At 56.1% G+C, this 24248-nt stretch overlaps 10 protein-coding genes across 10 annotated transcripts; 7 read left to right on the forward strand and 3 right to left on the reverse strand.

Moving 5' to 3' along the window:
• Positions 1–814: 814 nt before the first annotated feature.
• On the forward strand, positions 815–1967 carry N657DRAFT_566794 (tryptophan synthase beta subunit-like PLP-dependent enzyme; the record flags this gene model as incomplete). The annotated part of the gene is made up of 2 exons (XM_062788451.1): positions 815–954; positions 1034–1967. The coding sequence occupies 2 exons, from the start codon at positions 815–817 to the stop codon at positions 1965–1967; spliced, it is 1074 nt and encodes a 357-aa protein (XP_062651323.1).
• A 50-nt stretch (positions 1968–2017) lies between these two features.
• On the reverse strand, positions 2018–2888 carry N657DRAFT_678144 (uncharacterized protein; the record flags this gene model as incomplete). The annotated part of the gene is made up of 3 exons (XM_062796045.1): positions 2018–2659; positions 2730–2809; positions 2867–2888. 3 exons carry the CDS (start codon positions 2886–2888, stop codon positions 2018–2020), a joined length of 744 nt encoding a protein of 247 aa, XP_062651324.1.
• Positions 2889–3237: 349 nt separating this feature from the next.
• On the reverse strand, positions 3238–5231 carry N657DRAFT_565115 (uncharacterized protein; the record flags this gene model as incomplete). Its single annotated transcript, XM_062788337.1, has 3 exons — positions 3238–3618; positions 3675–4951; positions 5033–5231. 3 exons carry the CDS (start codon positions 5229–5231, stop codon positions 3238–3240), a joined length of 1857 nt encoding a protein of 618 aa, XP_062651325.1.
• Positions 5232–7343: 2112 nt separating this feature from the next.
• On the forward strand, positions 7344–10159 carry N657DRAFT_566909 (uncharacterized protein; the record flags this gene model as incomplete). The annotated part of the gene is made up of 2 exons (XM_062788461.1): positions 7344–7420; positions 7483–10159. 2 exons carry the CDS (start codon positions 7344–7346, stop codon positions 10157–10159), a joined length of 2754 nt encoding a protein of 917 aa, XP_062651326.1.
• An 885-nt stretch (positions 10160–11044) lies between these two features.
• On the forward strand, positions 11045–12585 carry N657DRAFT_631355 (glycoside hydrolase family 28 protein; the record flags this gene model as incomplete). Its single annotated transcript, XM_062791049.1, has 4 exons — positions 11045–11619; positions 11715–11814; positions 11941–12214; positions 12308–12585. The coding sequence occupies 4 exons, from the start codon at positions 11045–11047 to the stop codon at positions 12583–12585; spliced, it is 1227 nt and encodes a 408-aa protein (XP_062651327.1).
• A 761-nt stretch (positions 12586–13346) lies between these two features.
• Positions 13347–15331, forward strand: N657DRAFT_641564 (uncharacterized protein). Its single transcript, XM_062792171.1, has 3 exons — positions 13347–13762; positions 13913–14063; positions 14119–15331. The coding sequence occupies exons 1-3, from the start codon at positions 13558–13560 to the stop codon at positions 14858–14860; spliced, it is 1098 nt and encodes a 365-aa protein (XP_062651328.1). The 5' UTR covers positions 13347–13557; the 3' UTR covers positions 14861–15331.
• Positions 14995–15517, forward strand: N657DRAFT_216915 (uncharacterized protein). Its single transcript, XM_062786265.1, has one exon. The coding sequence runs from the start codon at positions 15128–15130 to the stop codon at positions 15389–15391; it is 264 nt and encodes an 87-aa protein (XP_062651329.1). The 5' UTR covers positions 14995–15127; the 3' UTR covers positions 15392–15517.
• A 497-nt stretch (positions 15518–16014) lies between these two features.
• N657DRAFT_216949 (uncharacterized protein) lies at positions 16015–18961 on the forward strand. The gene is made up of 3 exons (XM_062786266.1): positions 16015–16240; positions 16338–17801; positions 17861–18961. Exons 1-3 carry the CDS (start codon positions 16183–16185, stop codon positions 18790–18792), a joined length of 2454 nt encoding a protein of 817 aa, XP_062651330.1. The 5' UTR covers positions 16015–16182; the 3' UTR covers positions 18793–18961.
• A 399-nt stretch (positions 18962–19360) lies between these two features.
• On the reverse strand, positions 19361–20370 carry N657DRAFT_631358 (uncharacterized protein; the record flags this gene model as incomplete). The annotated part of the gene is made up of 3 exons (XM_062791050.1): positions 19361–19755; positions 19834–20281; positions 20350–20370. 3 exons carry the CDS (start codon positions 20368–20370, stop codon positions 19361–19363), a joined length of 864 nt encoding a protein of 287 aa, XP_062651331.1.
• Positions 20371–21975: 1605 nt separating this feature from the next.
• N657DRAFT_661650 (uncharacterized protein) lies at positions 21976–24049 on the forward strand (the record flags this gene model as incomplete). The annotated part of the gene is made up of 8 exons (XM_062795106.1): positions 21976–21999; positions 22062–22164; positions 22279–22617; positions 22749–22827; positions 22885–23010; positions 23057–23213; positions 23346–23441; positions 23620–24049. 8 exons carry the CDS (start codon positions 21976–21978, stop codon positions 23755–23757), a joined length of 1062 nt encoding a protein of 353 aa, XP_062651332.1. The 3' UTR covers positions 23758–24049.
• Between the last annotated feature and the right edge of the window lie 199 nt (positions 24050–24248).

Below are 24248 nucleotides of genomic sequence, written 5' to 3' on the forward strand. Positions count from 1 at the left end.
GGAGCTCCAACAATGGACGGACCTCGACACGACATCACAACAATGAGTAATTACGCGCCGTCCAACCCATCGGTAACAATATCCGATCCAATGAGGAAACTTCGGCGCTTTCCGCTAGGGCCCGATGGGTTTCCGGGATGCTGGAGGAGTTGTTGTGGATCGAATGCGGCAGGTCGTTGAGTAACTCCGGTTTTCGGCCGTCAGCGACCCGGCGTCGTTTACCGTCGGCCTATGGATCCACCGAGTCAAAATGCCCGATACGACGACGCCCTACGTGTCAATCTTGCATGCCAGGGGCGCCGGCGCAGACCGACCTTCCGGAATCGGGCGGCATTGCGGTAGTTGCGCATGATAAGGTGAGTTGGTCCGCTGGCCAAAGGGTTGATGTGGTAGCTGATGTCCGTGATGGTCATGGGTGAAAAAAGCTTTATTTCTTAAGTAATAGTCGACATCACCAGACCAGTGTCTGAGTTTGCGTTTGTCATTTTGGGGTAAGGAAATCGTGTTTCTGGAAGGCAGATCAGGTACCTGGACCGACTGCCGGCAGCGTACGGCAGGAAGCGGCATCGACCAGAGAAGTGGCAATTGCAGGTTTAACGGTTCATCTGTTCCTGATCGCCCGTGCCGTCTTCTGGCATTGAAATAGGGGGGTGGCAACGGAGGTTGATTGGCGTTCTAGACCACTCCCGCGACCTTACACCCATTCTCACTTCTAGTCGAGCAATCGCCAATACCTACCTCGGTCCTCATCAACACTGTCCGACAGCATCGAATCCTCCAACACCATCCAACATTATCACGGTCAACCGACACCATGGGCTCCTTCTCTCCTGAACCTCCCAAACCCTGGGTCGAGACGCCCCTCATCTTCTCCCCGCCCATATCCCGCGCGGCAGGATGCAACATCTACCTCAAGCTCGAAAACACCCAGCCCTCAGGCTCCTTCAAGTCACGGTATGTTACTTGCCCAACTCACCACCACACCCAAGGTTCCCCCTTTCTCCTGTCGTCTTCTGACCACTCCCAAAAAAAGCGGCGTAGGCAACATGATGCTCCGCGCCATTTCCACCTCGGATCAGCCCGAGGGAAGTAAATTCCACTTCTACTGCTCCTCGGGAGGCAACGCCGGCCTGGCCTGCGCGACCACGGCCATCATCTCGCTGCGCCAGCCCGCCACCATCGTGGTGCCGACCTCCACGTCGGCCTTCATGATCGCCAAGCTGCGCGAGCTTGGCGCCGATGTCGTCCAGATGGGCGCCAGCTGGGCCGAGGCCGACGCGTTCCTCCGCGAGACGCTGCTGCTGCCCGAGGAGGGTCTGACCAAAGTCTACGTCCCGCCGTTTGACCACCCGGACGTCTGGGCCGGCGTGTCGACGATGGTGGATGAGATTGCGCTGGATATGGGGGTCGGGATGGGGGGCAGGTTTGAGGGGGTCGGCGGGTTGGATGGGATTGTGTGCAACGTTGGGGGCGGGGGGTTGTTGAATGGGGTCATGGAGGGTTTAGCGAGGAATGCGAAGCGGCTTGGCGGCCGAGATGGGACCAAGGTGTTGGCTGTTGAGACGGTGGGGGCCGAGAGCCTGTATGCGAGCGTGCTGGCCGGGGAGCTGGTTACGCTGCCGGCGATCACGTCGATTGCGACGAGCCTGGGGGCCCGGAGGGTGTCGCAAAAGACGTGGGAATGGGCCCAGACGGCTGGGGCGGATAAATTGATCAGTGCGACGGTGACGGACCAAGAGGCTGCGATGGCCTGTGTGAGGTTCTTGGATGATGCGCGGATATTGATTGAGGTTGCATGCGGTGCGACTGTCGCAACGGCATACAACGGGGATTTGAGGCGGTATCTGGGGAAGGGCCTGACCGACGAGGAGTGGGCAAGGAGGAATGTTGTGCTGGTGGTATGTGGAGGGTCGAATATCAGCTGGGAAATCCTTGAGAAGTACAAGGAGACGTACGGGCGGGAGTAAAACGGCGTTGGCGGCTGAGCTGGCTGGATTAGCGTTACTTTCAGCTTGGTCTATCGCTTCTCGTCTTGATTTTGATCTTTGGAATAGACCAGCTCTGAGTATCCCTCCGGAAGATCCAATGCGAACCCCCCCGAATGACGGAGGGTAAGTACCCGACTGGGGAGCACCAGTTTGACTTCGCCAAAGTAATTCACTTCGCCCTCCTGGGCGAAGCCAAGGCTCTTAAACAGAGCAATGCTTTTCGCATTTCCCTTGTTGATCTTGGCCATGAGCAGCTTCAACTTCGGCGGCGTTCGTACGTCCTTGTCCTCAGCATACTCTTGCATGATCTCGTCCCGGTGGCGATATATGTACTGAAGAAACGCTTGCACCGCTGCGCGACCAAATCCCTTGCCGCGGTGTTGCTGGTCGGCTATCATGATGTCGACTTCACCGACGCAGAAATCGAGGGTCTCAGACGGGAGCTGGTCCTCGCCCTCATCCTCATAGGGGTACAAGAAGAGGTTGACGTCGCCCACCATCCTCTCAGGGGCATCAGACTCGCCGGCACAAAGGGATGTGCCATGTTCGCCTTGTGGAAGAGGTTGGCAAATGATAAAGGTCAGCTTGTCGTGCGAGGCGCGCCAGGATCCCTGGTTTTCGTATTCTTCTTCGAGTGAGAGGCGCTCCGAGGCGGTCGCTTCTTGGATGGCCTGACAGAATGTGAGTTGGAGGATCAACAAGTATGTGGGCTTTGAAAATGTGACAAAGTATATGGCATACCGGATCTTCCATCCAGGCATGGTATGTCAACACATGGCGGCGCTCGTAAGGCACGAGGAGCGCTTTTGTCGTGGAAATAGCTGTATCGGAGCTGGTCAGTTCTGGGAGTAGGCATACTCAAGGGCTGTTAGACATACCCGCAAACTCATTCAATCTCATCATCCGTGTGACGACGGACTTTGCTGTCCTATTCTGTATAAGGTAATTCGATCGTGGTGAGAGCGCGGGTTGGTAAGAGAAAGCGTGAGCAGAGGCTCCGCTGCACACAAATTCAGTGAGCGAGTTATCGGGGTTATGCTCCATCCGGGACATCGTTATGCCCATCTCCTGCCGCTGTCTAAATGCCGCTGTACCCTTTATCTATCAAATTGACAAAGATGTCTATTTTAGTACAGTATATCGACAGGGTATCTCAAGCCTCGAGCCAACATGGTGTACATCAAGCCGTTTAGTCGTACACCAGTCCCACAAACTCGGCGCTTCAAGGATGACAGGAGTATGCGGCACTTCATTCCTCCGTCTGAACGATGGCGTCCGTGCTGGTCGCTTTCTTCCTCGCCTTGATATTCCCGCCAAACTCGATGACGGAATCCTCAATCAAGGGAGGGAAGAGGCCATCCTGGCGACTCCTTCCTGGATCCGACATTGGGACACCATAATCCGGGTCACACCGCAGGACGGTATGGGCAAAGGACCGCTTGTCCGGGGCAACCCCCAGAATGTCAAGCAATTGGGCAGCCTTGTCCGGTAAAAACGGCTGTAGTAGAATGCCGGAGATGCGTAAGCCTTCGGCTACCAGGAACAGTACCCTTTCAGCTGCAGCCTTTTGTGTGGGGTCCGGCGACTTCACCAGAGCCCAGGGCTGTGTCTGCGATAGGAATTCGTTCAACTGGCACAGGTTAGCGACGAGGGTCCCCTAGGAGAAGTCGGCTAAGCTCAACATACCTGGGTGCCTGTCTCCAGGACTTTGCGGATGGCGCCGACGGGGTTGTGTTTTTCCATGCGCCCCGCAACAGTAGGCGCGAACTCGGCCAGCGCGTGCTCAAAGTCAGCTACGGCCCGGTGCAATGTATTGGAGAGCTGGGGGCGTGATGCAGCCTTCTCATTGAACGAGTTCACTATGATGTCTCGTAGCTTCCAAGCTTTGGGCCTCGTGAGGCGACCGAGCAGGTTGCCTAAGCCCCACTGCAGAAACTTCTTGTACTTGATGACGAGCGTGTTGTTGTTGTAGTCCGCGTCATCGGCAATGCCGCCCTCTGATAAGAGATAGAACCGAGTTGTGTCGACTCCCCATCGGTTGATGGCATAAATTGGGTTGACCACATTCCCAAGCGACTTGGACATCTTTCTTTTGTTCAAGGTCCAGTGGGAGTGAACCAGCACTTTCTTCGGCAGGGGAAGATCCAACGCCATGAGAAGCGCGGGCCAGTAGACACAGTGGAACCGAAGGATATCCTTGCCGACGATATGGAGGTCGACCGGCCAGCCCCCTTTGTGCGACTCCCCAGGCGCCCAGTCAGGGAAGCCGGCGGCGGTGAGGTAGTTAATCAGGGCATCAACCCAGACATATATGGTCTGAGACGGGTCACCGGGGACGCGGATGCCCCAGCTCAGCCGCTGGACGGGCCGCGAGATGGAGAGGTCTTCGAGATGGTTCTTGACCCAATGGACAACCTCGTTCATGCGATAGGCCGGCTCTATCCATTCCGGGTTCTTCTCGTAGAATTTCAGGAGCCTGTCTTTCAGCTCCGTCATGCGAAAGCAGTAATTCTTCTCCTCGACCCATTCCACCTTGCTCTTGGTCTCGGCCGACGCCATGTACACAGCGCCCGTGAAGGCCTCCTGATGCTTGACGAGCTGGGACTCTGGGTAGAAGCACTCATCGCTCACGCTGTACCAGCCCTCATGTTTGGTCTCGTAGATGAGACCCTTGTCCCGCAACAAGAACCAAAAATGCTCGACAGCTTCGACGTGATCGGGGTCGGTAGTGCGGATAAAGCGATCGTAGTCGACGCGCGCCAGGTGGGCCAGCTCTTTAAACCTCTCGGCGTTCTCGTCGCAGAATTGCTTGGGGGCCATCTCGGCTAGGGAGGCTGCTTGCTGCACTTTCATTCCATGCTCGTCAGTGCCGGTGCACAGAAAGGCCCGGTTCCCTAGCAGTGTCTGCCATCGCTTGAACACGTCGGCCAGCACGGTCGTGTACATGTGCCCAATGTGTGGTGCTGAAATATGGCATTGTCAGCAAGCCAAGCATCCCCGGCGTACTAGATGCCAATCAAGTGGCAGACCATTCCATTACATACCGGCATTGACGTAGAAGATGGGCGTCGTGACATAGTAGGGCTTGTCGGTCGCCGACGGTGGTGTTGACAAAAAGCGGCGGGATGCGACGGCGACGTTGCTCCGGCAGGAGTGGCAAACCCAGCCCCTTGGCCGTGTCATTGTCGACTGCCATCGCAGCACCCGGCGAGCCGGCGCTGCCTCTATAATCTTCATTGCCATTTGCAAGCGGCAGTCTTGAAGCACGCGACAAGTAGGCTTGAACGACAGCTGGTGGTCGATGGCTTGTCCATTTTTTGGGTGGGTCTGACTCGGGCTCCATACAAATCCAGCATATTTTGATCAATTAAGCGGGGATACAAGCGCCAAGTACGCTCTTAACGATGACAAAGACCTTGGACCTCAGGCGAGCTGATGATTGCCCAATACTGTGTGCACTTGGCTGGGGCTTTCAGACTTCCCTTGTGCAACTTGTCAACCTGTTGGACAACCTAGTTGAAAACGCCCGATTACCACCACTGCTCTCAGGGTGTGGGACAGGTGTCACAACTGGCATGCATGATGGCCATAGCGGTTAGCAACGATAATGCCCACATATCTGCATAGGCCTGAGAGGGAGAAAAAGAAAGCCTCGCGCGGGCGTGTTGGGAAGTTACCTTATGCTAGGATGGAAAACAAGCCATTCTGCAGTTGGCTGCGGTAACACCCGACAGCTCGACGCTTCGTCCTATGAAAGACGAAAGAGAGGGGTTGCAACTTCTGGTGTTACTTGAGAGCGAACAAGAAGCGTGTCAGATTGGGCCGTCAATGAGGCGCACCGTCTCGCAAGGCCGGTTGCTTTGAATATGCTACAGGCTCACTGATAATCAAGGTGAAACTCGACTATTGCAAAGCCTCATCAATGACAGATGTGAGATCGGAAGGGTTAGCTCGCCACGGCTCCACGTCGATGCCGATGACGTCGATACGTCTGGTCAGGCTGAGCAAGGCTGCCAGACGCGCAATTTGGGTTGTATGCTTCCTTCAACGAGGACATGGATGTTCACACATACTACTCTGTACCTACCTTGATACCTAGTTTATGCCAGCGACCTAGACTGTAACAGGGACACTAGGCAGAATGCAACAACTCCTGTACGGAAATTTAGTCTGCCTCGTCTGCCTCGTCTGCCTTGTCGTATCTTTCGCATGCAGTGTGCGGATTGGCCGGGCTGGGTCGTCGTGGGTAGGGCTGTGGAGTTTCGGAAAAATCCTCCGCTCAGTGGAAAATGCAAACAGGGCGTTGAAATTTCCAATATCAGAAACTTCAACTATATCTGTTTCGGCAGGCAATAGTAGCTCAGGGCTAGGGTTGGCTACTACAGGCTTCCTCAGTAACCTGCTCAGTGGTCGTGGATATACTTGACTGGGTACTGGCTGAGACCCATATTTTCATTTCGCCAAGCTTTTTCAAGCGAGGCTTGACAGAAATTGGTTTTCAAGATTGGTTGAAATCTTACACTTGAAAATGCCCTTCCACATCCCTAGTTGTAGGCCATGCCGAAAAGCCCAGGCCACCAAAGCAGCAGCAAGGGTACAACAGGTCCCTGACTCCGCCTCGACATGTTAGTAACTGCAAGCCATTTCTGCAGCCCTAGAGAAATGAAGTTGTTGTTGACGTGCATAATGTCTGATTCCGGTCTCATATTGCCATCTCGGGTGCATCGTGGCTGAGGCAAAACCTCAATATACCGCAGGAAGTCGGCGGTCTCCTTCGGGTGTTGGTTGAGGTGGGGTTCACGGAGGGGAGTAACCAGGAGATGCCCGCCGCTTCCGCGATGTCATCCGAACACAAGACGAACACCCAATAGACACTTCGTACCACCCGTTACATACACAGTATCTCTCTTTTGCTGTATGCTATCTCGCACAACCACATCGTAGCACCTCGTGGGTACTTTTGCCCAAGAGCCGAACGCCTGCCAAACGGTGCTTGCGACCAATTGGTCTCTGGCTCTGGGCCACTTCGGCGACCGTTTTCTGCATCCTGGGCCCCGCTACCAGCAGCCAGTGCCAGTCTCGGACAACTCGAAACGTGCTACCTCTCTTTCATTCAAACACCGGCGGGACAAAACTCAGCTTGGAATTCTCCAGCAACCCCGGATTCAAATCTCTGTGTCCTGCCTTATCTCTCCGTTACTGGATTCCGTCGATTGCGAGGCTTCAGCTCAACGACTACTGCCCAGAACATCGACCACTATCAAGCTTTCTGCCCCGCCCAACATCGCGGTCCCCCGTAGCTGCGGTGCTCGCGTCCCATTCGACCACACCGAGATGATTCCGCTCTAAAGAAGAATGGTTGAGAAAGACGACATCGAGTCACTCCTAAAGACGGGTTCATGGAGAACCGCCCGCTCACGGAGCCCCAACTCGTAAGTCACACCGTTGCACAGAGACTCCCCGAATAATTCAACTGACAGGGCGGCTGGTGCAGTCACGATCCACAACATCGGGCGTACGAACCCAGAAAACCAAACATCGGTGTTCCCAGACCAGCAGAACTGGCATCTCGCAGCAAACGGCCGCCTCCCCCGTGCGTCGAAGATGAGGCCGAATCTTTGGCAAAGGAGCACATTGGCTCTGTTGAATCGACCACTACAGACGAGGATCCCAAACATCGCGGCGAGATAGACCAGCAGCCGCTTCTGCTTCCCGTACACGAGCATAACCCCGAGCGTAGATTCGTTGTGGTGCCGGGCGCAGCTGTTCAGGACGCCCCCAAGACCACCCAGGCTCGGTACGAGGCGAACACATGTCGAAAGTTTGTGCTTGTCAGCCCCGAGAAGGGCGCAGAGAGTGGAGGAAGCGGCAAGGAGGATAAGAAAGCAGAGGATGACTTGACGGAAAGGGCTGGCCGACCTGAAGACACCTCCGGCCGACCCAAGGAGAGGCCCGATATTCAAAAGCGGAAGAGTCACCAGGATCTGCCGCGCCTCAACACAGAGTTCGAACATCCAGAACCCTCGATCCGCCGGTCAAGCAGTCGACGTGACCGGGAGAAACCTGTCGTGCATCAAGAAGACCAAGATTACCCGTCAGCTCGCGACAAATCCAGTGCCAGACCGCCTGACAGCGCCTTTCTTTCCCCCGCCGCCGGAGGGCACACGTCCAAGAGACGCGACCGGGCCTACTCGGACACCAGGAGGTCCGGCCGTAGCCCCTCAACGAGGAGGGATGCCGAGGTGGAAGTGTCTGGCAGAAGGCGGCCGCAGCATTCCCGGAAATACCCGCCGGCCCCGGCTCTTCGCCGGCGCGCCTCGTCCTCCACAAATGCTGCAGATTGCGATAGTCTGCCTGCGGAGAGGCCAAGGTCTTTCATCCAACCTGGCTACGGCGATCCCGACGACATTATGGCTTTCATGGCCCCTGGCGTTGCCTTCATGCAAGGAAGAAACACTTCGCCGCCCAGAAAGGCTCGCGATAGCCCTTCTCCGCCTCACCCGCGTGGTGCACGGGAGATGCCTGGTTCGTTGCCCAGCCGCAGTCGCCCACCTCGGTCCACAGCCCGAGAGCAAGACGGCTACTCGAGCGATGACAGTTACAAGTCAAGGCGCCCCAACCGGTCTGAGCGCCCGTACCCCGAAAGATCCGTAGTAGAGCCGGACTACCCGTCGATGCTGTCGCCTGACCAGGCCCGGCGCCCGAATCCGAGACTCGGAGCTGCAGTTCCGCCTTCGGCAGCTGCTAAGCCAGCCTCTATCCCGGATGACCCACTGCAACCGAGCCCGAGGAGCTCAACCTTCCCCGCCGATAAGAGTAGAAGAGTTGGCGAGCGCTCCGTGTCCCCTCCTCCTGCAGCCAGCACATTGTCATCGAGACGGCCGGTTCGGGAGATCACAAGTACGCAGTCAAAAACGCATTCTCGGGATGCAAGCGTTGGCTCCGCTTCTAACGGCTCTGCCTCGCTCCCGCCTTCCGCCCCAGGCTCGCTTCCTCGAACAAGTACTCTGGAGCGTTCCATACCCGGCTCACTAGCGTCGCTTGCGCGGCAAGAAACCTCTGATGCGCAATTCTCCACGCTTTACTCTCAGCCCGGTCGTCCTGGTGACGCAGTTGACGACGTGACGCGCCACGCGCTAGCCCGCCTTCCGGAGTGCCGATGGAAGCACCCCGTAACCGTTCGACTCAGATCGAGCAGAGACCAGTTCTTCACACTGAAGCGAGCTGAAAACTTCACCGTGTGCTCTGACTGCTACGGCGAGCTGTTCGCTAATTCCGAGTTTCAGCATCTGTTTGTCCCGGCTATCTTCCGCTCCAGGGACCAAATCATGACGTGCGACTTTGGCTCCTCGCCGTGGTACCGCATCGCTTACATTCTGACCCTAACGCATCGGTATCCGGATCTGCGCCTGTTGCAAGGGATAGCATCCGTCGCAGCACGGTCGCAGCCCTGCGCCGGAGGCCAGCTCGCTTCTCGCATCTGGTACAGCATGATGGCACCCAACTCGAGGAGGCCAATACAGACCTTCAACGTCTGCTTCAGTTGTGCCAAGATGGTCGAGGTCCTCCTTCCTAACCTGGCGGGGGTCTTCGTACCGCTGGGCTCGCACGAACCGACGAGAGGTGTCTGCGAACTGTATTTTGCGCCGGACCGCAAACGCTTCTACGACTACTTTGATGAAATGAAGGCGACATCGGCTCTAGCACTCAGTCGCCGGACGGCCCCCGACCTCATCGAGCTTGTGGATCGCATTAGGGACATTTCGCTTCACGAGGAGTGCCTGCGCAATACCCCAATACCGAACCGCAAGTGGCACGTTCTAGAACGGGTCCCCGAGTTCACCGTGTGCGAGGAGTGCTTCAACACAGTAGTTTGGCCCATGATTGAGGATGAGGAGAACGGCAGCGAGCTGCCTCGAAACTTTTATAAGTACAAGCAGACCAAGCCCGTGGCTTCGTGCCAGTTGTACAGCGACCGTATGCGCCGGGTGTTTTTGGAGGCGTGCCAACATGACGACTTTAAGTTCCTCGCCTCCTGCGTGCTCCACAGGATGAGGGTGATGGCCCAAGTAAAGGCGAGATACAACGAGCTGCAGAGGGAGGACCAGGAGGACCCCAAAGTGCAGGATGAGCTCAGGGCTCTGGCGAAAGAGCTGCGGGAGGTAGAGTAGTGTTTTAAAGCGAGCGTGGTAGAGGTCGTTATGGGTGCGTATGGGATGTTCCTTCAGCGACTTACTAGACTCGGCTGTTGAGCGAAGTTATAATACCACATGCCAGAACAGGACACTCGTGTTTCTAGGCTCTGTGAACTTAAGGAAGCATATAATTCAACCCTAATTTGTTTGTTGGTGTCGAACTTCCATGATAGGTATTACACCTCACCGTCCTTCACGTTAACCCTCTTCTTTCTCCTTCTCCTACTCCTTCTCCTCCTCCTTCTCCTCCTCCTTCTCCTCCTCCTTCTCCTCCTCTTACTTTCTTTCTTTACATTCCATCTTGTTCTCTCTTTTTTCTTACGTTCCTTTCTTTTATCGTATCCATTTCTAGCGCCCCGCTATGTGCCACGCTAACGAACAAACCAGGGTTCCCAGTTACCCGACTTTGATCCAACTGTCACGTTGGGTCCGGTATTCAGTTCTGAGCCAACGAGTCCGGGCAACAAGGTTCAAGTGCCGATTTAATATTAATATCGATATTCTCCGAGCGGTCGGGGCACAGGTTTTCCCCGGCTGATATGGGACGTCACCCCAGGAGGTCGAGTTGGAATCAGCCGAGGGTCCTTTCACCAAGGGTGACCAAACATAGCGTGTGTAGAGACCACAGACAATCAACGGACCCCTATATCAATATCGTAGCTCGTCCCTTGAACTCTTGTCTTTGAGTGGTCTGCGACCGCAAAACGGAGGGAATAAGCCCACCTATCAGAGGATCATGGATGGAAAACAAGTGTACTGCTTTTGCAGTATTCAAAGTACCTATCCGCCCTGATCTGGCTCATATGGTGAGCTAGGCGTCTTCTCGACTGTAAGCTTTCCTTGTCAAAAAGACATACCAATATGTGGTCATCCAGCCTGCTGGTGCTGAGCACCATCATCCTCCCAGCCTCCACTGCCGTCGTCAAGGAGGGTTCAACATGCATCGTGACACCGATCTCTGCGACACCAGCCGCCATCGCACTCCGCAGCATCGACGCCGTCCCCCCCGTAGGCCCTGAGAAGCTCTCGCCGCGCCAGGACCGCCCGGACGACACGTCGCAGATCCTCTCGGCCTTCTCCCAGTGCGGCAGGGATGGCACCATCATCTTCCGCGAGGGGACCTACCACATCCGACAGGTCATGGATACGGCCGACCTGCGCAACGTGTCCATTGAGATCTATGGCACGTTCCTTTGGAGCGCGGATAACTTGAGCTACTGGCGGCAGCGGAGCTTTAGTGTCACCTATGCGGGCCGCCAGACGGCGTGGCGGATCGGCGGGAGGGATATCACGATGAAGGGGTTCGGCAAGGCTCTGTTCGATGGGAACGGGCAGGCGTGGATTGATCTTGCGAGGGGCCAGGGGAATTTGAATGGGCGGCCGATTAACTTGACAATATGGAGGGGGACGAATGTGTTAATTGATGGGATTCGGTGGTGGGTATTGCCTTCTTTTACTCCGCGGGAGAGTAATAGAGAGAGGTGAGGAGAGGTGGTGGAGGGAAGAACGGCGGGTTGACCTGATGAGATAGGCGCATGGCGCAGTTCTGGCACACCTTCGTCGCCCACTCGCAGAACGTGACCATGACCAACCTCGGCATGCATACCTTTTCGACGAACGGGCAGAGCTCGGTCAATACGGATGGACAAATACCTGGAACTCGAGGGACATCACCATCTCGAACTGGACCGTCAAGTGCGGTGATGTCAGGCTCCCTGAGGCACCCCCCAAGGTGGTAGTGATACTGACACGCGCAGGACTGCATCGCGATCAAAGGCAACAGCAGCAACGTCCATGTCAGCAACATCGTCTGCCACGAATCGGGCGCCATGACACTCGGCAGCGTCGGCTCCAACGCCGTGCAGCCCGACTACGTCGAGAACGTCGTCTTCGACAACATCACGGCCATCCACTCGAGCAACGCGGCCTGGATCAAGACATACCCCGGCACGGGCTACGTCCGCAACGTCACCTTCCGCAACATCAAGTTTGAAGACGTCAACCAGCCCATCTACATCACCTCGTGCATCTGTGCGTCTTCCATACCTACTACCCACCCTTACTTACCACCACCACATCCCTCTCAGTCCATCACTAACATAACCCCCTTTGTGTGAAAATTAGACTCGTACCAAAACTGCGACTCCTCCCGCCTCAAGATCAGCGACATCCGCTGGGAGAACATCACGGGTACGAGTCGGTACAACGTGGCTGTTGGGATCCACTGCAGCGCGTCGACGCCGTGCGAGAACCTGCGCTTCTCGGGCATCGACATCCGGCCCAAGAACGGAGGCGCCGCCAAGATGCTGTGCTCGAATGTCCGGAACCAGGCCAGCTCCGGCTTGCAGTGCACGGGGCCGTGCCCGGGCTCGCATCCGCAGCAGTTGTCGGGCAATGTGTGAGCTTTTGGTTCTGGGTTCAGGTCCAGGTTGGGGTGGTACACCAAAAGGGATGTTGAGTGAGGTATGGTAGCACGCAGCTCGGGTTTGGATGAGCCTCGAGTTGGGAATGGCCGTGGAGATGATACGACTCCATTGTTGCGACTCAACGTCCAGGAGATCAGAAGCATTGTCAGGGAGGGTGAGATCTCAAGCTTGCAACCCGTCAGGCTTGGGGTGAGCTCGTCCGCCCACCACAATACCCGGCTGCAGATTCACACATGACATGTAGTCAAGCAATGACTTGTGACTTCCCAGTGATGCTGGAGAAACTTGCATTGAGTTAATCCGTTCGATATCGAGACCTGAAGAGGTTGATCGAGATTTCTGTTACGTTCATGGCAAACTTTGGGGTTTGAAACGAGTTACAAACCAGCCCTGGTTTGTCCGTTAGCGTGGTACATGGCCGCACTGAACACAATGGAATAAAACAAATCAAGGAATGCAAGAACAAGGAAAAGAGAAAACTAATGCCATAAAAAGACAAAAAACATGAGAGAAGGAAAGAGAAAGGTAAAGCTAAAGAGGAGAGCAGAAAGGAAGAGTATAAGAAGGTTCAAGAGTGAGAAAGATAAGATGTTATTCCTACAGTAAGTTTACGCTAACAAACCAACTGGGTGTTGAATTGTACGATTTGCCGGCTGCCAGGATGTGCCGGCAGCTGACGGAATGTTAGGGCCTAGTCTATAGGCTTGGCGGGAACCCACGAGCACAGCAGACGGAATATTGCAAAATTTCGGAGCTGAGCCTCGACTTTGCGATCTTCGACCAACTTACCGGCCAGCCCAACAATCCAAAGTGAGTTACGCCCAACACAGAGGAATTACCATTCTTTGTAGCTTCGGAACCTTCGTCCACGACATAACTCTGGGAATTCCAAATCGCTGATTTTTAGCCGCTGCCGCAGCCGAAACCTTGTCCCGACACTTGGACAAGATGACCTCTCAGAGACCGACCGTCACCATTATCGGCGCCGATGGCAAGGCCGCCGGTGCTGAAGTCCTTCCCAAAGTTTTCAGCGCCCCGATCCGCCCGGATATCGTCAAGCACGTCCACACCGGCATGGCCAAGAACAAGAGGCAGCCGTATGCTGTCAGCGAGAAGGCTGGCCACCAGACCTCTGCTGAGTCGTGGGGCACTGGTGAGTGGAATCCCGACTGGCTGCCTCTGCTTGGATGGGTAAACAGTGGAATAAAGAGGAGGGACGGGCGTCGACGCGGGCTGCGGATATTACGGAATTGGAAAAAGGTTGGTTTTGGATTGGGCGAGTGCTGATATTGGACGAACTCAGGTCGCGCTGTCGCCCGTATTCCCCGTGTCTCGGGCGGTGGTACTCACCGTGCCGGCCAGGCTGCTTTCGGTAACATGTGTCGCTCCGGTCGCATGTTCGCTCCTACCAAAATCTGGCGCAAGTGGCACGTCAAGGTCAACCAGGGTCAGAAGTACGTGCAAGGACGTTGGGCTTTCGAGGAGATTGGATTCTGACTTGGACGACAGGCGTTTCGCTACCGCCTCTGCCCTCGCCGCCTCTGCTGTGGCTCCCCTCTTGATGGCCCGCGGCCACCAGGTTGCGACCGTCCCCGAGGTTCCTCTCGTCGTCGACTCTGCGGCAGTCGCTGGTGAGGCCGTCGCCAAGACCGCCGCTGCCCTCGGACTTTTGAAGGCAGTTGGTGCTGGGCCCGACGTCGAGAAGGTCAAGGCGTCCAAGAAGCTCCGCGCCGGCAAGGGCAAGCTCAGGGGTCGCCGCCACCGCCAGCGCCGTGGTCCTCTGGTTGTTTACAGCACCGAGGCTGACGGCAAGGACCTCGTCAAGGGCTTTCGCAACATTCCCGGCGTGGAGACGTGCCCTGTCGATGCCCTTAACCTCCTCCAGCTCGCCCCTGGTGGCCACCTCGGCCGGTTCGTAATCTGGACCTCGGCCGCCATCAAGCAGCTCGATGCCATCTACGAGAGCAAGAAGGGCTTCTTCCTCCCGTCCAACGTCGTCGCACAGGCCGACCTTAGCCGTCTCATCAACAGCTCCGAGATTCAGAGCGTCCTCCGTGCTCCCAAGGGCGATGCCCGGACCAAGCGCGGTGCCGTCCAGAAGAAGAACCCGCTCAAGAACAAGCAGGTTCAGCTCCGGCTCAATCCGTACGCGGCTGCTTTCGCCAAGGAGAAGCTGGGTGAGCTCAAGGCGGACGAGGGCAAGCCCAAGCCGGTGCCGGCCGCGTTCAAGGAGCAGCTGCACGAGGTGTAGGCTGGGGTTTATTGAGAAGGACGGGACTGTGGTTGCGGGTACTTTCCTCGGCGTAATGGATTAGGCATGTGTGCACGCACATCAATGAATTCTGATACCGGACATGCGGCGTTTGCTTTGTGACATGATCGTGCTTTTTACGAGCATCGCCTCGAAAGGACCTAGAATTGAGTGTCGAGTGGACCGCAGCGCTTGCTGATACGAGTCCTGCCGAGTGCCAGTGTCGGAATGTGATATTTAAGCTGTATTTACAGGGCAGCTTGGAGAATGGGCGATTGCGAAGCCCCGACGAGTTTAACGTTATGGTGCTCTGCCGCCCATCCGGGACGAGCGCTCCATCTAGGTGGTAAACCGCTGCTAAGCTTACTGCGTCGAAGTCTGTCATGTGCAGCACATGGCTTGCCGTCTAGAGGGGTCACGGGTCGCTTGGTCCATGCGATCCCCGCAGCAGGGCTTCAGCCGAAGACACTGAAGTCGATGGTCACTTCCATTCGAAGCCTACGAGAAGCGAAGGACGTGTCCCAAATGTGAGAAACCATCTATCTTGAGCCTACAGTATATGGTTTTAATCCCTTGCCATCCCACGCCCATTTATTCATTGTCAGAGTACGGAGTATTCCGTACAAATGTCATGATCTCAATGCTACCACAGTACGGACGTAGGGGTCTATTGCCAAGCTCACATCGCCTGCCTTCCTGTTATGGAACCTTGCAGGGCGTGTGGCGGGGCTCTCTCAGCTGCCTGCAGGTGACCTGCAGGGCCCTTCCCAGAAGAGCACAGGGATGACGTCGATCAGCCATCGGCAGCAATGACGATGCCTTGCAGCGCCGTAAAAGACGACTCGGGACGCGGCGGAGTGGCTTATTGTTCACCGGTCACGGGCTCAAATAAAGATCGCTCGCAGGCTGGGTCTGGACCGCCCCAGCTCGTTGACCCCAAATGCCGTAACCAGAGAACTTGGCCGTTGTTGCGCGGATCACACTGACTGATCCCCTCGGATTGCCTGGTCTCTCATTTGGTTCGCCTTGTCGTGTCCCGGTCTTCGGTTACTAGCAGCTAACCACAGCATTGATCAGTGACCGTTTGCTCCGGCGCCATCCGTTTGTCCCAGCAGCCTGTCGCGCCATTCTCATCCTCGTTCTTCCTCTTTCTGAAAAATAGGTAATTTATCTTGTACAGCGAATAACACTATTCTCAACACAACGCTTTGCTTGCTTGATTCGGAAGCGCGCAAGCCCACCTATACTGCTACTTATAACATATCGTGCTATTGCCTGCTGGTCGGAGCTCTGCTGCATCAGACTCTGTACTTCAGCCACGCATGGCGTCCGCTTCATTAACATCTCTTGGAGGTGCATCACGTCCCATGAATCTGCAGGGTATGTGTGACAACCGCGCAAGCCGCATCCTCCCCGACTTGCATGTCTTGATGCCTGCGTACTGTCCCAGAGTCCCGCTTATACCATTCATTTCTAGGCCATTTTGCTCCCTTAAGATACGCCAACGCCGAAGACCTCCCAAGCTACCCATCCCCCGGTTTGAAGCCGGGTGATGCGGCGGCTAGTGCTGCTGCCACTCTGGGGTGGGCGAGCACTCCTTCTGGTACTTTCGCTGCTGCCGGACCTGGTTCTCCTCGAGGGCACCAGTTCAACACGCCTAGGTCTCATGATGCCATCCTTGCTGCTGATGTTGCTGGTTGGGCTCAGCGACATCGGAAACCACCGTCCCCGCCTGCTTCCCATCAATGGGTATCAACGGCCGCCAGTCTAGCGTTCGGGGCGAGCAAGACACCGCCACCAACCACTGAACATCCCCAACACTCGAGGCACGACTCCATGAGCGCAGCACTGGGGGCCTTGGCAAGCTCACGGCCGAGAGCCGCGTCCTCGCCTCAAGCATCCACAGAGAGAAACACGGATCGCGCCACTAGGGCAACTGCCCTGAGTGCCGCAACTCTTGCCCATCAACCTACGATGCGGGCAAACTCAACTCCCGTTGGCGAGGTGGGCGCCGTGCCCTATACCACCATGGACAGGGAAATGTTCACCGCCAATCCGCCGGTGAAGCCCAAAACAGACGAGAAGAACAGGGCCGACGTGCTGCATGCTTCTGCCCTGGCCATGGCCAAGAAGATGTACGATACACAGCAAAGAATGATCGACAGCTCCGCCCCTGCCCACGCGCTGTCGTCGTCTTTTCCCTGTGGTGACACGACGAGCCGGGCGGATCAACAGAGCGAGGAACAGCCTGCCCTGGTGCACAACAGCCTGCAGGAATCAGCATACCGGCTTGCCAGGGAGCGCCTCGCCAAGTTGCAGCAAGAGCACGAGAAACAGCGGGGTCTCCAGGAGTTCTACGGATCAGGCACCGCACCTCTCCACTGGAGCAAACTCGGCACTATCAAGGGCAAGTTGACCAGAAAGCGCTCCTCGAGCGACGGCGATTTGCTGGAAGACAAACGCCGCTCGGAGCGGATTCGCAACCAAATGTCCCTGCTCAACAGCAGGTTAAGCGAGGTGGACAAGGAGAAGAGGGCGCGGGACCGGGAGGCGCTCGTCGCGGCTGCGCAACGGAACGTCAAGGCTCAGATGCAGCGGATCGATGAACAAGTGCAGTCCGACACAGGCCGCGTGCCGCAGGTCAATTTGGATGACTGGGGTAGACAAGCTTTAGTTGCTGCGCGGGTGAGGTACGACGCTATCGGCCAGGACAACGTCGGCAAGGTCGACATTGGATGCGGCAAAATTATGGAGAGGTCCGAGGTAAAGAAGATTGCGGCTCAGAAGGTCCAGCCGCTGTTGGATGAGATCAATGACAGAGCGGAGAAGGAGCTTGTGAGGCAGGAGGAGGAGAAGTTGGAGGAGGAGAGGCGCAAGGAGTTGGCAGAGCGAGATAAGATGAGGGAGAAAGAGATTCAGAAGATACACAAGAAGCTCATGGGTAAGTCTCACGGAAACTTGATTCTGTTCCAATTAAGGGCCTTGCTAACCACTAACTAGACCAACAGAAAGAGGATGAGCGAGTGAGGAAAGCAGAGGTCAAACGCGAGGCTAAAGCACATAAGGATGAGATAAAAGCCGCTAAGGCAGAGCAGAAGCATGCTGCCCAGGAGGCTAAGCAGAAGGAAAGTGAGGTTGTGCCACCAACAACAAGCGTGGGGACCAAAGCAGAGGGGCCCCTTCAACAACCAAGCCCGAAGGCGGCACACAAACGATCACTGACAGTCGGCCACGTCCGGGCCCTCTCCATCAATTTTTCCAGGCGCCCGCCCAGGCACAAGGGCAAAGAAGCCGCCGATCAGCCGCCTAACACAGACGACAACAGCCCAACCTCACCAACCGGGAAAGTCCGCGCCTGGCTCCTCTCGCGTTTCCCACGGCCGCGAGCCAAGTCCACCGGCAGCACACCCCCCGCCAACGGCGAGCAAGACGCCAACGAGACCAAACATGGCTTCATCGGCGGCGTGACACTGGCCCGTCTACGGCAGGGCAAACAAAACTCCAGCACCTCCTCAATCGACTCGCTGGACAGGAACCCGCACGACGCCAACTCGAGCATGCGCGAGGTAGCTCTCGCCGGCCGCCGCCGCGAGCCTTCCTCCAAAAGGGGTACAAATACAACTGATGGCGAGTCCACTACGCCCCCTCCTCCCGTCGAGCAGATGCCCGTGTTGCACGTCTCGCAGGCGACCGAAGCAGCCCCTTCTGTCGTCGGCTCTGTAGGCAGCCTCGGCAGCGACCCAAGGAGTAGCGTCAGTAGCAGCAACAGCTGTAACGAGAGGTTTGTCGAGGCGCGGAGCGAGCCCGAGACGAGTGGCGGTGGGTCGTTGGCGTCGGCGTCGATGCTGGCGCAGGCGAAACCGCGGCCGAGGGCTGTGGTGGCGGGGAGGGTGAGTCCATTTCGGGAGTCGAGGTTCTCGGAGATTTTGTGATTAGCTTTGGATCGCCTTTAGTGCGCTATCTGGAATATATTGGTACAATACAAGTACATATGGACGGGTCGCCGCATGCACGGCTGGTTCGTTTTTGGAGGATGCAGCGTTTGGTTTGCGGTAGCGGCTGGATGGATGACATTGGCAGGCATGAAGCATACGGCATTAAGCTGGGCGTTTTTTTGGAATACAATCGCATACCAAGGTTATCTGCATGGTGTTAGGGCGCCAACAGCGTCTGTATGGGATGATGTGAGATCTTGCGGCAGATGAAATTCAAGATAGGCGGAATCGGCTGAACTTGCAAACACTGTATATTCCGTGCCCAACTACGGCCAATGTTTCCATTGGAATTTGGGCATGTGACAATGGATAACTCTTGCAATGACTACCAGTTTATATATGAGGCAAAATACCAAACGCCTGGCTACCATGCAAGGATGCTCCGCGCTCGTGAACGAGCTGTCACCTCTCGGCGAAATACTCCCATAACCGTGTGCCAAACCATCGCTCTACAAACCTTTTATATCGTGTCCCTCCACCCCAAGTGAGCCGGCGAGTGTGCTCCTCAGAAATTGCTCGCCATGCCCCTACCCCGCGGCGCAGCCCCGTTAAGACCGGTGCTCGAAGTCCGGTCGCTCCCGGCCGACTCCATCTCCCCGGCAGCTTCCCACTCCCGTCTCGGCTTCTCCCGGCCGCCACTCAGGTGCATGTGCATCCCGTTCCTTGCATCCACCGAGACCTGCAGCTGCTGCTTGGTAGCCGCGGCCGGGTACAGGTCGACGTAGAAGGAGAAGACATAGGCCGAGAAAACGAACGCCACGACCCATTCCAGGATGGCGGCCGGGTTGTAGTTTTGCGTGTAGGTCATCGCCACGAAGGCGACGGCCAGCAAGACCTCCACAATGATAAAGACGAGCTTGATCCAGAAAGAGGCGGCTAGGATTCGGATATGACGGTGACCTTTTCCCAACTCTTTGTTAGCAACGCAACTCCTGAATCTAGCCGAGACCGATAAAGAAAAAAAAGGGGAGGACCTACGTGTCCCCAACCGCTGATACTCCCAGCAGATAAATACGGCCGAGAGCACATAGCCCGCAATAAACAGCAGCAGAAAAATGTCGTGCTGCTTTGGGTACCGCGCCGTGTCGAAGATGCTCAGCATGATCAGTCCCACCGTCCCGACGATGGCGAACAGGATGGTCAGCCCGGAGAGCACCTTCTCGCCGCGCGTCGTGTTGGGCGCCAGGCGGCCCTTGTGGCGCAGCCAGCGGTCGGCGCCGAACGAAACGTCGAGCAGCACCGTGGTCAGGACGCAGCCCGTGACGAAGAGCGGCTTGAGGTCGGACGCGCCTACGTCACTGATGTAGGCGATGGTTTGGCCCTCCGACATGGACGAGTAGTGGGTTCGGTCCTCGGAGACGATCCAGTAGAGGAGGAGGGCCAGCAGCGTGGCAAGCCAGATCAGGCCCGCGAGGATGGGTGCTAGCTGTAAGGGGCTATGTTAGCGGGGCGTTGTGGTGTATCGGTAACCTCATGATTTCGAGCACGACATACCCAGTAGGATAGGCGGATCATTTTCGGTAATATTATGGTTTAACGTATATTAGTATTGAAAACAAGATGACGCGACGTTGAAGGCTGCAGGTGGCAGTCAATCGGATCCAGCGCGTACAATTGTTGGTAGACGCTAAGGTTGGGAACTTGGGATAGAGAAGGGTAAGTGGACTTTGAGGTGAGAGAAACCCTCAATCGGCCAGCTGGTCGCTCAATGAAATCAATATGAGAAAACAAGGTGTAGGAGCATGACAAGTACAAGGCCCAACCGCACTGGGGAGAAATAGCCGTGCGCTAGTGGTACGCCGGCCCAGACTAGGCCAGGAACCTATGCAGCCTCGGAAGACGATGCAAAGCTGGAAAGCTGAGTGACCGTGTCGGCATATAGAAGCAGATGGGCGAAGAAGACTTCATATAATAATGGTCGATGTCGAAGCTGGAAATGTCAGCAGCATGATAATCGCCCGGAAACTGTACAAGCCTCCCTTGGCTTCCACGGGGCGCCACGACTGCCGCGTGTCATAGACATTGTAGGCCTGAATGACACTCAGGTTCGACACGGGATGGTGACATGATCGGGGTTCGGACGGGTCCCACGGAGAACCTGGCTCTGGAACTGCCGGGCTGCATGACGTCAGCTCGGTTGTGACGTTGAACAAGTGCCTAGGCCTAATGGCTTGGCAGTTAGTTAGCCTTGGCACGGGCGCAGCCGGCTTAAATCCGCTGCTTTTCCTCATGTGGTTAAGGAGGCAACCTTTGGCTGCAGCTCTCCTTCACCTCAACCCAGCTTCAAAAAAGTGTAACACGCCTGGGAACGTGTGATGCTAGTGAGTTTCCAGGTACTGATATATGGAGCTACTTTGAATTGGGACGGCAGATGTGTCGAGGAGCCGTGACAGATCCAAGACATGCATACCCAACCCTGATCGCCAAGGCCACATACAGCTCACCCTGGAATCAGCGCTCTGCCAACAGCCATCCAACAGCCAAAGAAATCGGCTGCTCGCAACGGGGGAACATGCCAAGACACGGTGAATTCCTCGAAGCGAGTACAGTAGGTGCCGTCAAGACAAATATCTGAATAAGGATAGGCAGGGGTCCACAACGATTGTTCTGACGCTTGGTGCTGTCTTGACACTTCTCAGGGGTTAGCCAGGCGATCCAAACTTATGCCCAGAATTAGGTTGGCCTTGACCATGAAGGCGGCCCGCTCAAGACAGAAGACGGTTAATAGTGTTGAATCTACTGCAATCCCAACGAGATTGATAACAAGTACATAAATCAATGGGACACCTCCCTCTTCCGCAGCGGACCGAAGGCAGACCGGAGCTGCAAGGCAAGCATGCTTGTTGGTGTTCGTTGGGGACGCTCTTTGCACTCAGGTCTACTCGCTTATTGGTCTAGCCTATGTCGAGCTCATACGGTTCTTCCGGACAAAGAAGACCGGCGGTCAGGGCAAGCCGACTCCGAAGCCCTCCACAATGCTCCCATTCAAATGGTTGGCACGGCCTGAACACTTCGCCATCATACTCCAAGAACCAGTTTCGTTCCGCAGTATATGCCTAGCTCGAATCAGACCGACTGGTCCCGCAACATGGCATACCCGAAGATGTCGGCATCAAGGCCATGGAGATCCATGTCCCGGCACATGTGAAAATACACTCTCCTGTCCCTCGCGGCTTTGATCCACGTGTCTGATAACAAGTGCAAAGTGCCTGGACCGGTCGTTTTTCGTCAAGCACCAAGGCGTATCTCCGGGCATATACACTGTTGGACTGGGTCTCAAGTACATGAGTTACTGTACCGACAGAGAAGGTGAGTAACGTACTGGTACTACAGCTACGATGCCGGACTCACCGAGTCATCCAACGCGAGCCATTTCATGTCACGACTACAGCACCAGAGTTCTGGGTTGACCAAGCCGCGCAGATGTCTGCTCCCTAGCGCTGACGGCTGCCTCTTCGCTGCTTCGCAAGTCCAACATCGAACCCAGGTCCATTGGCCACCTCAAGGTAGGCACCGAGTTGCCCATCGACAAGGCCAAGTCAGTCAAGTCGGTACTCACAACCTTGTTTGCACACCCGGGCAACAAGAGCATGGAAGGCATCGACACGATTCGCGCATGCTACGGCGGAACCAAAACGCCCTGTTCAACGCCGCCAACTGGGTCGAATCTCGCTCGTGGGACGGTCAAGATGCCATCATCCCCACCTCGGGCATTGCCATCTACAATCAGCATGCTTCGCGCCCGCCGGCGGTGCTGGCGCCGTCGCCATGCTCATTGACCCAACGCGCCGCTGGCCCTGAACCCAACCCTTCACGGCACTTACATGACCCACATCTACGACTTCTACAAGCCCGACATGAGGGTCGAATTCCCTGTGGTCAACGGCCGCGAGTCCCTTGCGGCTACACCAGCACCCTGGACGAATGCCACAAGAACCTTCTACAACGTCTCGAGACTGCCAGAAACAAGTCGTCCCAAGGCAACGGCGAACAATCCATCGCTTTCCCCCCCTCCTAACCCTTCAAAAGCGTCCTCGACCTCTTCAGCTACATGGCCTTCCACTCGCCCAACTGCAAGCTTGTTAGCAAGTCCTACGGCCGGCTCCAATACAACGACTGCCTCGCATCATACCCCAACAACGACAACGACGCCGCGTGGGCAGGCATCCCCACCTCGCTACGCAAGCTGACCTATCCGGAGTCGCTGCGGAAGCAAGGAGCTGGAAAAAGTGCTCGTGGCGCTGACGCGAGACCGATTCCGCGAGCGGGTCGAGCCGTGCATCGCGGCGACGTCGCGCTGCGGCAACATGTACACCAGCAGCCTGTACTGCTCGCTAAGGACACTCTTCCTTTTTTTGGTGACTGTCTTATACCGCTTTATGACTGTCTTCATTCAGGAGACATCCTGCTCCCCCAGGCAGCGCATTTGCTCCCGAAAGCACCTCGGGACATTTCCGAATAGGTAAATTCACAACTGATATTGTCGGTAGCCCATCAGCCTCATCAGTAACATCGACCTGGCCGCGGCACGGGGCAAGACGATTGGCTTGTTCAGCTACGGCAGCGGCACGCTAGCGCGCCGTTTAGTATCAGAACCATGAGGATCTAAGCGAGATGGTGCAGGGGATTGATTTGATGGCGACGGGAGGTTGAAGAAGAGGCATGTCGCGACGCCAGACGAGTACGAAGAGGTGAGTGTTTTTGACATTCCCAGCTTGAGGCAAGTAAGGTGAAAAATGGTGGTGACAAGGCTGCTTCATCTAGGCTTGCGCGCTCCGAGCCAAGGCATATGGCGCAAATATTTTCAAGCCGGCTGGCGACACCGCCTCGCTGCTGCCTGGGACGTTCTATCTGGAGACCATCGACGACGAGTACAGGCGGACTTATGTCATCAAGCAGTAATGGGTGAAAGACGCTAACCATGACAAAGTAGAGAACCGGCGGAGGAAGCGTTACTGCTTTACGGATAGACATTTGGCAACGAGATGTGTGGAACTGAGGCGCCGAAGTGCCAGGAGACGCGGCAAAGACGGGACGGGCACTAACTTAACAGTAAACGCTCAGTCACCCGAAGCCCCCTTCAAAACCCCACCAGATCCGACAAGATGAATCCAGGACCGGTGGGTTCCCACTGCGATGTGGTGTGGTGACCGCGAAGGTGTTACAGAGTGTTTGCTAGCGTCATTGAGGGGAGTCCTCCAAGCAACACCGTTCTGTTGCTGCTGTAGGTACCATACGTTTCATAACACAACGTAACACAACGCAAGACTCTCCTCAATGGTCGAGACTCGGTAGATCACGACGCTATATCAACTGTGTATCAACATGTGTCAATTGCCAAGGCAATAGGTGCTACCTTCAGCTGAGCCAAGCAACCACAATGGCAAAGGTTA

This window comes from Parathielavia appendiculata, assembly GCF_033297405.1.
Source record: "Parathielavia appendiculata strain CBS 731.68 unplaced genomic scaffold N657scaffold_2, whole genome shotgun sequence".
NCBI lineage: Eukaryota > Fungi > Ascomycota > Sordariomycetes > Sordariales > Chaetomiaceae > Parathielavia > Parathielavia appendiculata.

Excerpts from the sequence above, each read along its gene's own strand:
- N657DRAFT_641564 (XM_062792171.1), top strand. The coding sequence starts at position 13,558 with ATGACCTCTCAGAGACCGACCGTCACCATTATCGGCGCCGATGGCAAG. Across the intron at positions 13,763-13,912 it reads TGCTGAGTCGTGGGGCACTG|GTCGCGCTGTCGCCCGTATT; the intron begins GTGAGTGGAATC and ends GGACGAACTCAG. Across the intron at positions 14,064-14,118 it reads AAGGTCAACCAGGGTCAGAA|GCGTTTCGCTACCGCCTCTG; the intron begins GTACGTGCAAGG and ends CTTGGACGACAG.
- N657DRAFT_216915 (XM_062786265.1), top strand. The coding sequence starts at position 15,128 with ATGGGCGATTGCGAAGCCCCGACGAGTTTAACGTTATGGTGCTCTGCC.
- N657DRAFT_216949 (XM_062786266.1), top strand. The coding sequence starts at position 16,183 with ATGGCGTCCGCTTCATTAACATCTCTTGGAGGTGCATCACGTCCCATG. Across the intron at positions 16,241-16,337 it reads ACGTCCCATGAATCTGCAGG|GCCATTTTGCTCCCTTAAGA; the intron begins GTATGTGTGACA and ends ATTCATTTCTAG. Across the intron at positions 17,802-17,860 it reads GATACACAAGAAGCTCATGG|ACCAACAGAAAGAGGATGAG; the intron begins GTAAGTCTCACG and ends ACCACTAACTAG.